At 41.7% G+C, this 14,922-nt stretch overlaps 1 protein-coding gene across 1 annotated transcript in view; it reads right to left on the reverse strand.

Annotated features, from left to right (window-relative positions):
- The window catches only part of MTREX (Mtr4 exosome RNA helicase), a 69,069-nt gene extending 54,222 nt beyond the window's left edge, over positions 1 to 14,847 (reverse strand). The window contains exons 1-7 of the mRNA XM_066377674.1: positions 14,437 to 14,847; positions 10,906 to 11,043; positions 9,419 to 9,485; positions 7,852 to 7,914; positions 6,885 to 6,997; positions 2,680 to 2,854; positions 777 to 867 (exon numbers count right to left, since the gene is read on the reverse strand). Of these exons, the coding sequence (XP_066233771.1) occupies positions 777 to 867; positions 2,680 to 2,854; positions 6,885 to 6,997; positions 7,852 to 7,914; positions 9,419 to 9,485; positions 10,906 to 11,043; positions 14,437 to 14,564 (775 nt within the window). The 5' untranslated portion in view covers positions 14,565 to 14,847. The remainder of the gene's footprint in view (positions 1 to 776; positions 868 to 2,679; positions 2,855 to 6,884; positions 6,998 to 7,851; positions 7,915 to 9,418; positions 9,486 to 10,905; positions 11,044 to 14,436) is intronic.
- Between the last annotated feature and the right edge of the window lie 75 nt (positions 14,848 to 14,922).

A 14,922-nucleotide genomic window follows, 5' to 3' on the forward strand; every position in this document is an offset into this window, starting at 1 on the left:
CCAATATAATAGTATAAAACATAGTTCAAGTAAAGAGACATTTACAGTATTCTGTTTTTGATCATTTTTATTTCAAAATCCCCATTTTTACCATAAACATGTTTTTCTTAGTTTTTTTTTAAAGAGTAATAAAAGTCAAGAAACTTATTTTTCGCCTGACCTATGGTGGCACAGTAGATGAAGCGTCCATCTAGGATGCTGAGGATGTGAGTTCAAAACCTGGGCTTGCCCAGTCAAGGCACATACAAGAAGCAACTACTATGAGTTGATGCTTCCTGCTCCTCCCTCCTTTCCCACTCTTATTCCTCTCTCTAAAATCAATAAATAACATCTTAAAAAAGAAAGTATTAGCTAAATAAGATCCTACTGGAAATACTACATTATGCTGTCCAAGATTTAGTTTACTACAACTCTAGGTACATAAAATATCAAAGCAAACATTTTTTCAGGTTTATCAGTTTATAGCAGGGGTCTCAAACTCGCGGCCCGCCGAACAATTTTGTACTGATTTTTTTTTGTTTTCAACTGCAGTGAGAAAAGTGTTGCATAACAGTTGCCTTTTGTAGACCTAGTGCGGCCCGAACGGCTGTGATCTTGCTCTGCGGCCCACATGCTGAGTTGAGTTTGAGACCCCTGGTTTATAGTAACAGATACAGATGAACAGCCAGAGGATGTGGAGTTGTCACACCCTCTCCCCTGGGAGCTTTTCTGAAGCACCATCCCTTCTGCCTTTCTTACAGGGAAATACAACATCTGCACAGCTCAGCAGAACATACCTGAGTCTCTCATGTAATGAATTTCATCAAATATGACCCAAGCTACTTCTCGCATAACTTCAGAACCTCTATACAGCATACTTCTTAAAATCTAAAGAAAAAAATAAAAGATTCAGCAGAATTTTGACATAACAAAAGCTGTTCATTCTAAAAAGAAATTTTAGAAATTTTTTAATGGAAACAAAATAATTTTAGGGAGGTACACACATTTTAAATATATTACATAAAATGGCCCTGGCCAGTTGACTCAACAGTAGAGTGACGGCCTGATGAGGAAGTCCCAGGTTCGATTCCCAGTCAGGGCATACAGACAAAGCAACAATCTGCTTCTCCACCTCTCCCCTCTTCCTTCTCCCCCCCCCTCTCCTACAGCCATGGCTCAAATGGTTTGAGCAAGTCGACCCCAAGCACTGAGGATGACTCCATGGCCTTGCCTCAGGCGCTGAAATAGCTGGGTTGCTGAGTAATGGAGCAGTGCCCCAGATGGGCAGAGCATTGCTCCTTAGTGGGCTTGTCGGGTGGATCCTGGTCGGGACGCATGTGGGAGCCTGTCTCTGCCTCCCTGCCTCTCAATTAAAAAAAAAAATTACATAAATTCCTTCTCTTATACACCAAAATAAATTTTCAACATTTAGTACTCAGATATAATCCATGAAGAGAATTATCATCACCTTTATCTCCACGTCTCAAATATGAAGTCACTTCCTTATATGTATATACTTTATCTTAAGATCTAGACTTTCTGGGATATGAAAGTAACAGAATTATCTCCTCTCCAACACACTACATCTCATTCTGTTTACCCATTTTCTTTTGCCTCATCTCACAATACGGATACTTCCTGCTAACTATTATCCTGATTTCTGAGTTTAAAATTTCCCCCCAAGGCCCTGGACAGTTGGCTCAGTGGTAGAGCGTCGGCCTGGCGTGCGGGGGACCCGGGTTTGATTCTCGGCCAGGGCACATAGGAGAAGCGCCCATTTGTTTCTCCACCCACCCCTCCTTCCTCTCTGTCTCTCTCTTCCCCTCCCGCAGCCAAGGCTCCATTGGAGCAAAGATGGCCCGGGCGCTGGGGATGGCCCCTTGGCCTCTGCCCCAGGCGCTGGAGTGGCTCTGGTCATGGCCGAGCGACGCCCCGGAGGGGCAGAGCATCGCCCCCTTGCGGGCAGAGCTTCGCCTCTTGTGGGCGTGCCGGGTGGATCCCGGTCGGGCGCATGCGGGAGTCTGTCTGACTGTCTCTCCCTGTTTCCAGCTTCAGAAAAATACAAAAAAAAAAAAAAATTTCCCCCCAAAATGGCAGAAAGTTGAGAGAGTGGAAAATGAGACTCACTTGGGCACCAAAATGAAAAGTGAGCGATGCTCTGGCTGACCTTCAGACCAGAAGCTGATGTCTGCTCTCCTGTGTTGTGTGCGTGCAGGAAGCAAGGGTGTAATTAGGGTGTAATTTAAGTACATACAGAAGTACCTACAGAGCTAACTGTGTCCAAAGCCTAGAAGCTGCATACACCTGTAAAACTTAACTGTGATTGTGGGAGAAGCTCAGCATATGGCATCATCTTAAAAGTCAGTTACTGATCTCTCTGTGCCATCACTCTGATGCAGAATAAAAATCATATGGAGGGAAGAGCTACTAATGTTAAAGAAGCTATGTATTCAAATCCTTGAAACTATGTATACAAAAAATCAAAGTATTTTTATGTCACTGACAATTAAAAACACTTGACCAAGAAAAAAACTATAGCTATATTATAGGACAAATAACAAATGTTGATATTTACAGCTCAAGTGAATACAATTATTAGAACATTTTTAGGCGAAATTTATCCCTTTCAAGTAAACCTACTGACAGTATTATATTTTATCCATACAGAAGGAAAAAGTGATGGGGCACCACATAAGTTACCTCTGTGGTCATAACAAGACAAGATGCTGTAGGATTAATAGTAACATCTCCCGTCATCAGACCAACATCTTGAAATTCTTCATACATTTCACGGTATTTCTGGTTACTCAGGGCCTTAATTGGGCTGGTAAATATCACACGCTGTTTTTCCCTTAAGGCCAATGCAATAGCATACCTAAAAATGTGGAAGCAAACAATAATCAAGTATTTACTAAACCTTTTCTTTAAAATATGATTAAAATAATTTTGTTAATATATAAATTATGTCTAAATTTTCCCTAATTACTTATCTTAAATGGACTTTGCAGAACATTAATATCTTACTCTATTTGCTATCAACAAAATGTTATGATAAATCTGAAGTTTAGTAGTCTAAATAAACAAGAAAACCTTGATTTTAACTCTGATGCTGGAGTTAATGTAACGTAATTACTAACACCAATGGATTACAAATGGTTACCCTACTTCTTGTAAGCAAAACATCTTTGGTCCTGTAATGTAAAGGAGCCTCCAGAAGTTTAGAGCTTCTGCCTGTCAGTTGATACACATACAGAATATGAACAATTAGAAAACACTGGAAAATGCTTGACCAGGTGGTGGTGCAGTGGATAGAGCATCGACCTGGGACGCTGAGGACCCAAGGTTGAAAACGTCAGGTTGCTGGCTTGAGCACGGCTGACCAGCTTGAGCATCAGATCACAGACATGATCTCATGGTCTCTGGCTTGAGCAAGGGGTCACTGACTCAGCTGGGGCAAGGCACATATGAGAAAGCAGTCAATGAATGACTAAGTTGCTACAACAAAGAATTGATGCTTCTCATCTCTCTTCCTTCCTGTCTGTCCCTGTCTGTCCCTATGTCCCTCAGTCTCTCGCTAAACAACAAAATAAAAAAAGATGCCTTGGCTCTTGGTTAGAGCATCATCCTGATAGACAAGGGTTGCAAGTTCTATCCCCGGTCAAGGCACACATGAGAATCCACCAACAAATGCATAAATAACTGAACAATCAATGTCTATCAATCAATCAATAATATTTTAATAATTAAAGTTTTAATAAAAAGAAAAAAGTGATCCACATTTGGGAAAAAAGCAGTCATGAGGAACTGATTATGAGAGGGCCAGATGTTGGACTCAGCAGACAAAGGCCTTTGAGCACCTTTGAGAAACATGCCTCCAAATATAAGAAAACTATAGTCTAAGAATGAAAGAAACAGGACAATGATCTAACAAACAGGAAATACTGAACAGAAAAATCAAAGAATAACATGATCAAATTAAAATTCTACAGGAAAAGTACAATAATTGGATATCTACCTAAGAGAATACAAACATGTCCACATAAAGACCTGTACATGAATGAACCTCAAAAACATTATGCTAATTGGGGGGGAAACACCAACACAGAAGACTCGAGTATATGAACCCATTTACATAAAATTTCCAGAAAAGGCCAAAGTATCCAGACAGAGCTGCTTAGCGGATGCTAAGGGCTGGGGGGAGGAAAGGAGCAGGTCTGAATGCACACACAGAACTGTGTGGCTGGGCGTCTGAGCCGCTGAGGGCTGCACAGTTGTGCAAGCTTAAAACTCACTGAGCTACATATGCACAATGCGCAGATTAATGATAAAGCGTACAACAATAAAGCTCTTCAAAAAAGCTTTACATAGACTAAAACAACAGCAGTGTCAGGAAAACTACAGAATTACACAGACAGACAATCTGGCACCACATGCAATTTCAGTACGAGATTTATAAATAAAATGTTATACTTGCTACAGGCATCAGTTAGACTTGTAGTTTACCTGAGATCCTTCAATTCCTAGGGAAAACCTTTATCTGAGATTGTTGATCTATTCCCTAACATTATAAAATGTGGTTCTATATATAAAAATATGCACCTCATCAGACTTGTCTTTGATGAGGTAAAATTGGCATAACCCTAACCATCTTAAAGTGTACAACTCAGTGGCACTTAGTATTAATACATTCAATCACTGCATTGTGCGGCCCCCTCTACCTGATGCTAAGCCATAAAGCCCCTATGTCCATTAAAGCAGTTCCTCCTCGTTCCCCTCCTCTCAGCATCCACTGGAATCCAGCAACCTTGTCTCTATGGATTGACGTGTTCAGGATGCCTCATGCAGTATGTGACCTATGAGGTCTGGTCCTTCACAATGTAACACGTATCAGTACCGCACTGCTTTTCATGGCTGAGTTTTCACTGCAGAGATATGCCACATTTTATTATCCGTTCACTGACTGGCAGGCTTCAGGGTTGTTTGCACCTTTTCAGTCTTACGAACAGTTGCTATGAATATCCACGTACAGCATTCATTTGAGCACCTCTCAGTTTTTCGGGGCATGTTACCTAGGAGTACAACTGCTCAGTTCTCCAGTAACTCTGCCTTAACTTTTTGAATAACTACAAGATTGTTTTCTTTTTTTTTTTTTTTTTTTTTAAATAAGTAATTAGGAAATAGCTTTATTCAAAGACAAATCACTTAACATAGTATAACCTACCACATTAATTTAATCAGAACTTATTAGATTTGATCTCTTGACTATTTCTTTTCTTTTCTTTTCTTTGCTTCTCCCCCCCCCCCCCCCTCCTTTTCTTTTCTCTTCAATGCCATTGGCCTGGCATTTTATGAGTCTTCCAACTTTTTCCTCTGGAAGCCAGCTTCCTACCCTAGTGAGCCCAATTCCACACTTGCAACCGAGTTGGAGGTTTAAAACAAACTTGATCCCATCTTATCTATCTCTCTGAACTCTTCCACGGCTCTGTGGGCCCTGTAACAGAGACTGAGCAAGATTGTTTTCTACAGCAGCCCTCACCAGTCTGTAACTCTGGTGAATTTCCTGTATTTCTCTTTGTGGTTTCCTATCTGAGTTTGACAGCAGCATTCAGCATAAATGAGACAATCTCCTCCAATGAAGTTTGCTCTTCTCGTAGGAAAAACGAAAGCAAGGTTCCACAACTGCCCAGAATTCTAACCACCATACACACTGGTTGTAAATGGATAATACACCACACATACCAGATGCTTCTCTGAGACAAAATACGTGAATCTCAAGCAGTCAAACCCCTTCTTCTACACTTGGCCCTTAGGAGGAAACTAGCTTGACTCTAGCACCTTCTGAAGAAGGGTGGACCAGTAAGAAGCTAGTCCTGCTCCACAGGACAGAGCTGGGTAGCAGAGACCACGTGTTTGAGGCCGGGAAACAGACCATGACTACTCTGCCAAGGGCTGAAACCACAGCATGACACTCTAACTCCAAGCTTTGCTCCTCTACCTCTCCCTGAAGAGAAAAATTGTGACTTATACTTAAGCTGTGGTCTGGAAGGAACTACAGGGACCATATAAGCCTTTTGCAAAGGAGAAAATATTCCAGAGTTCATGAACCACTTCCACCATTGTGCCAGGGTAAAAGAAGTGATGGACAGAGTGATTGGTGTCATTTTTATCTGTTTCCTTATCTACGGTCTTCTTTATCCTGTAGGTCAGGCGTCCCGCAATGCGGCCCCCTGAGGCCATTTATCCAGCCTCCACTGCACTTCTGAAAGGGGCACCTCTTTCATTGGTGGTGAGAGGACCACTGTATTTGGCAGCCCTCCAATGGTCTGAGGGACAGTGAACTGGCCCCCTATGTAAAAAGTTTGGAGACCCCTGTGGTGATCCCTGTTCAAGTGCACTTAATTCAGCTGCCCAAGACAAAAGCTGCATTTTCTTTCACAATGGAGAAATAAAGTATGTTATAAATTATTAAAAGTTAACTAACATACCCAAATTGATTTTCAAAAAGCGTGCCAAGATTGAGGGGTAAAAACTGTCTTTCCACAAATGGTGCTGAGACATCTAAATATCCATATGCAAAAGAATGAATTGTTAAACCTTTACCTGACAAATTATAGAAAAATGAACTCACAGTGGATCAAAGACCCAAAGCAAAAGCTAAACCCACAAATGGAGGTCAAAGAGAATAAATAACATGGAGTAGCAACATTTAAATCAGATGAAACAGACTTTCAACAAAGACTGTAATAAGAGACTTAGAAGAGCGTTACATAATGATAAAAAGGTCAATCCAACAAGAATCTAACACTACAATTGTAAAATGTTTGTGGAACCAACACAGGAGCACCTAATCATATAAATCAAAGATTACCAAGCCTAAGATTGCACTTAGAAAGAAAGCTACTCACTCAGCACACACAGTCTTTCCCGCCGACGTATGTGCAGACACCAACACAGACTGGTTATTATCAACACATTGAATGGCTTCTCTTTGAAAAGCATCAAGAATGAATGGGTATTCCTATAAAAATATACACATATTAATATCCATGTGAAAATGCTAGCCACATTACAACACGCTTAAAATCAAGAGACGTACCCCACAGAAGCATTCTGGGAGATTTCTTTATGATTCGATTTAGAGAATACATCACCCACTAAAGAAAATTAGGAAGAGTAAAAAAAATCTTAACTAGGCAGCACAGAAGTTAATTCTGCTGTGTAACCTTTCAGTTATTATGCTTATATGTTATGCTCATTAGAATTCAATAATTATTACTAATCAAAAACATGCTTTGCGGTAGGCGCTTTGCCACGTATTTTCTATATGTTATTATTAATCTTCACAACAACCCCTAAAAGAGGTATTATTTTCTTTCCCAGATGGAAATAAAATAATAGCCTTCTGAGGCTCTCAAAAGTCCTGAAGTTCATTCAGCAGAAGTAGAGTTAACACACCATCAGACTTCAGGAGCCCACGCTTACTGCACCACACTGCCTTAGAGAAAATGGCACAGAACCGTGCATCAGTCCCAACAGGACTTCACAATCCTCCCTCAGGCAAGCATTAGAGTTTAGGCTTCATTAGCAGTTCATTAAACTTCTAAAACTGTATGTAAAACTTATTGTACATGTGCATTTTTTTCTAGAGAAAGGCTGAGAACCATTCGATTTTATTAGATCTCTTCACACGATGCTTGGTTTTCAGCATGTTTGTTTACTGATTCAGTTCTCACTATATTTCATTTCAGGTTGCTTCTTCTTGGTATATATACACTGGGAAGTATAAAAGTCTCACCTGGAAGACTTTACCTTTAAGGCTTTCTAGGAAAAAAGATGCACAAAACTAAAAACTGTATTGCCCAAAGTACAGACCTTTGCAGCTTTTCCAACTCGGGGTTTAAGTGGTAAATACTCTTCATCTGCAGGAAGTGCGACCTGATGTAAACAGAAAAACAAATCACCACGTGCTAAGAATCGATGCACTAACCACTCCAGTCAATGGTGGTTTGAAAAATAAGAGATAAACCAGTGTTTGATAATCCTAGTCCCTGTAAAACTAAGTTAACTGCCTTTAAGAATAAATCAAAATGCTAAAGCTACAACACTCAAAACACCTCTGCTCATGTTTAATCTAATGATAATGTAATTAGAAGCTTCTAAGTCAGGGGTAGGGAACCTTTTTGGCTGAGAGAGCCATGAATGCCACATATTTTAAAATGTAATTCCGTGAGAGCCATACAACGACCCATGTACGTTAGGCATTATCCAATAAAAATTTGGTGTTGTCCCGGAGGACAGCTGTGACTGGCTCCAGCCACCTCTAAACATGAACATGAGCGGTAGGAAATGAATGGATTGTAATACATGAGAATGTTTTATATTTTTAACATTTTTTTTTTATTAAAGATTGTCTGCGAGCCAGATGCAGTCATCAAAAGAGCCACATTTGGATCGCCAGTCATAGGTTCCCAACCCCTGTTCTAAGTCTATCTTCCTGAAGACACTGTTTCTTCAGGTCTAGAACCTTTCTTAGGCACCTTTGTATTTCCCACATCTAATAAAATTAATAAATGTTCAAAAACACTGAATGGGTGGCCCTGGCCGGTGGCTCAGTGGCTGGAGTGTCGGCCTGGCATGTGGATGTCTGGGTTCAGTTTCCAGTCAGGGCACATAGGAGAAGCGCCCATCTGCTCTCCCTGCTCCCTCACCCCCTTTTCTCCCTCTTCTCCTCCTGCAGCCAGTGGGTCAGTTGGTTTGAGCGTTGGCCCCCAGAGCTGAGGATAGCTCAGTTGATTAGAGCATCGACCCCAGACAGGGGTGCCAGGTGGATTCCGGTCAGGCGCATGGGGGAGTCTATTTCCCCTCCTCAAAAAGAAAAAAAGCTGTACTGTAAAGATAGAAGGCTTAACAGAAGGAAATAGTGTTACAGTTCCCAGTTCCCTTGTATTTCTTCTACCTTTCTGAACTCCCACTTCTACAGGGTTACTATGAGCTATCAGTGACCACCACCTTGTGGCAGAACAATTAAATTGCGCCACATGTCACCTGCCGGGTGGCTCTGGTGCCCGCCATTAGGATGAGATGAGCGTGTCCTGGACACCTACTCTATGCTGGGAGCCCTCCCTAAACTTCCTTTATAACCTTCACGACCACTCCATGAGATAAATTCCATTACTCCAAATTTACAAACCATGAAACCAATGATAGAGCTGTTAGGAAATGCATCTAGGAGTGCAATCAGAAAAAGTACCGTAGCAGGACCTGAGCTCAGGTTTGGATACAAAGCATCGGCTCCTTCCACTAGACTATGTACACTGCACAGAAACTCCTCACTGTTCCCAAAGCCCTGAGCCAAACTGCTTGCTGATCTTCACACAGAACAGCCCAAGGCAAAAATCCCATTTCTAAAACCAACCTACTTGACACTGTTTGCACTTACCTCGTGTGTGCACCCTTCAACAGTTTCCACTGACTGGACCTTGACTCTGGGCATCAAGTCTGCCAAACTTAAAAAGAGAAATGTTAATGTTACATTAGAATCAATTCTTTTTCTATAGTTAGATAGTAAGCCTCACATCTGTACACTTAAGGAAAATAACACTGCCTAATACCAGTATTCCAAACAGGAAAAAGTTTGGCTATTCAGCATTTTCAAAAATTCTGACATTATTCTAGTATCTGCTGAGCATTCAAAATAATCAGTTACTATCTGTTACTATAAATACAGAATGGTCTCCATTATTTTAAGAATTGAGTCTTAGTTCCAGTAACTATTTAGAATACTCTCCAAAGCACTGTCACTGCTTCAAACATGAAGCTGGTTATAAAAACCACTACACGATAGAAAAGTACAAAATATTTTAACACAGATGTTGCTATGCTTTATACAAGTGGTCCCTATGTTCATCAAAATCCTAAATTATAAAAAGATAAGATTATAGATAAACTGAAGAAAAATAGATGCATTTCTGTGCTAGGTTCATTATTCTCTTATTGACTGTACTTTGGATTTTGACTTCAAATTAATAGTTATGCTTTGGATACAAACTCAAAGGTTACCACAATAAGCAATAATAACTTTATTCCATTGGCTTCAGCAAACAGTATATCTTAAGCGTTTCAGCGATACATCTACCACCATATAAGTAGCTACTTTTGCTAACCACATTGACAGCCAACTAGTTAAAAACAAAAAACCATAAAGAGAAGATTCCTCACAGTCGTGCCAAGCTAGAACATGGCATACAAGGGAGAAGCAAAGCTATGAAGATTATCACAAGGAAATGTGTGAATTACTTAAGAAACTGGCATCAACTTCTAGAAAGTTCCAGCTTTTAAAATCAGAGAAACACCAGGCACTGCAGCCTCAGATACCCATGGGTCTCCCTCACTGAGAGCAGTCTTGATTCATAGCCACTCTCCTGTGACAGTGGAAACCCAATTCCTCCTAATGTCCCCCAACTCATTCCTTCCCTTAGCTCAGTTTTATTCTTCCTTTTAATTTCACTCTTCTTGGGATATTAATGAATAAAGGAAATATGTCATTTCTTTTTTTTTAAAAAAACAGATTTCTTGGGGGATGGGGGTGAACACACAATATGGTGTACAGAGATGTGTCACAGAGTTGGGCACCTGACACTTGTATAATTATGTTAACTTGTGTCACTCAATAAAAAAATTTCTTTTAAAGGCCAGGCTTCAAGACTATTTTTCAAAATTGGATTCTAAAGTATTAAAACATCTTTTCTATATTATCTTCCATTTCCCCAAACTTAGATAAATGTTTTCTATTTATTTGCTCGTATAACTAGAGTATCTTCATTTTCTCTAACTCAGCACTTCCACAAAGTAACAGAGAAGCAATTTTCACAACTTCACCCAGCTACCCAATTTACAAGTTACTAACAATGAAAATGAAAATACTACCTTAAGTCTTCAGTTATGGACTCTTCTACCCTGGGCTTCTTCCCAAAAATGAGCTCATCTGTGCCCTCAAAGTCCATATCTCTCTTGTTCTTCCCAACATTAGTGCACTCAGACTGTAAGTCACCATCAGAACACTTCCTGAGAAAAAAACGGCTTATAATGAACTCTGTAGTATTAGTTCTTCCACCAAGAGTTATCATGTAAAATATTATTCCACATATCATATACACCATTAACAGAAAAACTTATGTATACAGATGTTACAAATCAGAACTGGCCAAAGTTCAGAACACCCTAACTTTAATGAAACTGAACATCACTTATGCATTTTGTATTTGTTTGGAAGTTCTGTATTTAAAGTATTTTACAACACATTAATATAACTATTAATATAATGCTTTTAAACTGAAAAAACTTCGTCAGATATTTACATGAGCATCTTCAATAAACACTTCTTTCTCTAACAGTATAACATTTCTATTTGGGAGAATTTGTGTATGTGTGTATGTGGTTAGATTCACTGATTAAGAGTAGTGACAATAAATAGTGCTTGGTGGACAGACGACATAGGGAAATTCAATCTGATGCCTACCCTCATTATACACAAAAATCAATTCCATGTTAGACCTAATTGTGAAAGGCAAAAACAAAGCCTCTAGAAGATAAAATAAAAAAATTATCTTCATGTTTTATTAAGTGGGACTTGAAATTACTAACCAAAACGTTTAGTAAATTGAACTGTATTAAAACTAAGAATTTGTTAATCCAAGGGTACCATTGAGACTAAAAGGGTAAGACACAGATTGGGAGAAGAGGCCTGGCCACTGGTGGCGCAGTAGATAGAAGGTCCACCTGAACCGCCGAGGACAACAGTTTAAAACCCCAAGTTCACGTGCACACACACACATCTGTATCTACCTTCTCCACTCCTTACTTTTTGATTATTATAAATGATGCAGCAGTGAACAGCCTTGTATGTCTGTCTGTTTTTTTAAGTTGAATTTTTTTTTGGCCATTTTATATTTGGAGTAGATTCCTAAAAGTTGAATTCCTAGGTCAAAGGGTATGTAAATTTGCTAAATCCTGCAAAGTTGCTCTCCAGAGGAGCTCTGTACCATTTTGTGTTTTCAACAGTGTGGTAGGCAGAATGATGTGTCCCAGCCCCATGATGTCCATGTCCCAATCCCAGTACGTTTATCAGAATTAGGAAATTAACACTGATACAGCACTATTAGCTAACCTACATACATATTCAGATATTGCCAATTGCTTTAATGCCCTTCATGAGAAAAGGATTCTGTATAGGATCTCACAATTTGGGTGTCACATCTAGAAATCACATTTACAGAGGGTCTCAATAAATCAAAATCTTATTCTTCAAGAGTAAGTTTGTTACTTATGACACTTTACTTCCAGCTTTTCTGAATAGCTCAGATGTTTCAAGTATGCAAGTTGCACACATGACATTATACCAACCTATAACAGAAATAGTTAAGAGTCTCAAAAGTCTAACATGCAGTGTTAAAGAATATTTTCCTTCTGAAGGAAAATGTTCTATGTACGTAGGTTTTAAGTTTCTCAAAGGTATAAAAACTCTTTTACAGCCATCACCAGGTCCTAGATTTTAATTACAATAGTTTTTACGCCAACTTGAAGAGTTCTTATTGGTAAGAGTATCAAAAATAATTATAGAAACAATCCAAGTGTCCATGAAAAAAGGAAAGCATAAACAAATATATTACCCATAAAAGATGCTACTCAGTAATAAAAACAAATTGTTGATACATGCCACAACATGACTAAATCTCAAAAGCATTATGTTGAGCAAAAGAAGCCAGGCAAAACAAATAGTAGTTGATGTGCTTTGCTCCTTTGCACTTGTTTTAAAAAATTTTTAAACCTTTATGAGGTTTAAGGAAGTACACTAAGTCATCACAACAATCAAGGTAACAAACTTCCACCACCACACCAAAAGTTCTGCAGGTCAGCATTGTAATGCTTCCCTCTCTCTAACCTTGTCCCTAGGCAATCCCCATCTTTATGGCACCACAGAAAGCTTGCATTTCCTAGAATGTGATTTAACTGCAATACTAAAGGATATATATATATTTTTTTCCTACACAGTTCCCTTCTCTGATGTTCAACGTTTTTTAATAAGGCTAAAAGGTAAATTAGGCTCTTTTTGTACCGGCAAGTTTTCACTTGGAAGGTAGTGAAAACAGCTGCGAACTGAATGAGTATTACCCTAGTAATTTTAAAAAGAAGTACCTATAGGCCCTGGCCGGTTGGCTCAGTGGTAGAGCGTCGGCCTGGCGTACACAAGTCCCGGGTTCGATTCCCGGCCAGGGCACACAGGAGAAGCGCCCATTTGCTTCTCCACCCCTCCCCCTCTCCTGCCTCTCTGTCTCTCTCTTCTCCTCCCGCAGCCAAGGCTCCATTGGAGCAAAGATGGCCCGGGCGCTGGGGATGGCTCCTTGGCCTCTGCCCCAGGCGCTACACTGGCTCTGGTTGCAACAGAGCGTCGCCCCCTGATGGGCGTGCCAGGTGGATCCCGGTCGGGCGCATGCGGGAGTCTGTCTGACTATCTCTCCCCGTTTCCAGCTTCGGAAAAATACAAAAAAAAAAAAAAAAGAAAAAGAAAAAAAAGAAGTACCTATATCTACCACAGTGGGCAATTATGCATGCATTGTGTTCATCACTGCTGCCCATTCAAACTACAGCAACTACTGATTATTATCATTTCCAGGGGTGGTGGTAGCGGGAAGAGCAAACCTGTCCTCCTTTTTCATGTTCCCGGAAAGTGCCCCCAAACTCACCCACTCCCTCCACCTCAATGACAGAGGGAAAACTCTTGCCCTGCCTTCCCTCGTTCCTCCGTATGCGACTCCTGCCACTGCCGCTGTCCCGCCAGCTCTCTACGCCGCTCGGAGATGAGTGTCACGTGCCTTCCCACCTCCAACGGCACCGATTCCAATAACCTCCGAACGCCAATGGAAACAACCCCAATGAGCCCTCCTCTCCCGCCGTCTAACTCACCTATCGCTTCTCCCTCACTCCACTATAGACCTGCACATCTTCCTTCGCTTACCTGCATCGGTCTAATATATACGTATGTTCGGGACCAGTGGATTATTTTAAGTTTGTTTTTTTTTAACTAACTCAACTACAGCCAACTTTGGAAAACCGACACTGCGAGGCGCTTCACGCATCTTCTGTCCCGCGCCCGTCGCGACAACCCTGGTGGTAGAGGGTACTCCTCTATCTCTCTCCCTCTTCCCGCTTTCCCGAGCTTGTTAACCCTTCGGTCCCTGGTCGCCGGCTTCCAAAACTGAAGACCCCGAGCCAGGCGATGTCCTGGTGAGCCTCCACACCTGAGCCCCGGCCGCCCCTGCCCGACACCCGCCCGGTGCTGCCGCCGGGGCGACAGAGGTGAAGCGGCCCGCGGGCCCCGCTCCCTAACCCTCCTGCTCCTCCCCCTTCAACACAGCCGCCCCCCCAAAAAAAACTTCCCCGGGGCCGCTCTTCCCTCACCCGGCCTTTTCTGCTGACCCTGGAGGCCCCTTCCATTTCCCCTTCTCCTTTTCTTTCTTGGCTCCGGGCGCGGCGGCCGAGTCGTCCTCGAACACGCTAAACAGCTCATCGCCGAAGGCGTCCGCCATGTTCCGGCGCGGCGAGCACTGTCTCCCTCCTACCCGCGATGCTCCGCGCCCGCACCGAAAGTGACGGTAGAAGTCTCTCCACGGTGGCCCGTGGGAGACAAAAGTAGTCGACTCGCACAGCCTCCGAGAATCCACCCCGACGACTTTATTTTTATTTCTTTTCCGATCTTTCCTTCTTTTGTGATCTTTGCGACCATGTCTTCCTTTGCGACCACTAGTTGGGTGGGCCGCTCGGGTGGCTGCAGCGAGAGCGCGGTGAACCCCGCACAGCGCCGCCACTGGGGGCGGGGCGGGGCGTGGGGGAGGCGGGGTCTTCGTGCGTCAGGCCAATCGCGAGGCGGCGATCGCCCAGGCCTGG

This window comes from Saccopteryx leptura, chromosome 1 (assembly GCF_036850995.1).
Source record: "Saccopteryx leptura isolate mSacLep1 chromosome 1, mSacLep1_pri_phased_curated, whole genome shotgun sequence".
Classification (NCBI taxonomy): Eukaryota; Metazoa; Chordata; class Mammalia; order Chiroptera; family Emballonuridae; genus Saccopteryx; species Saccopteryx leptura.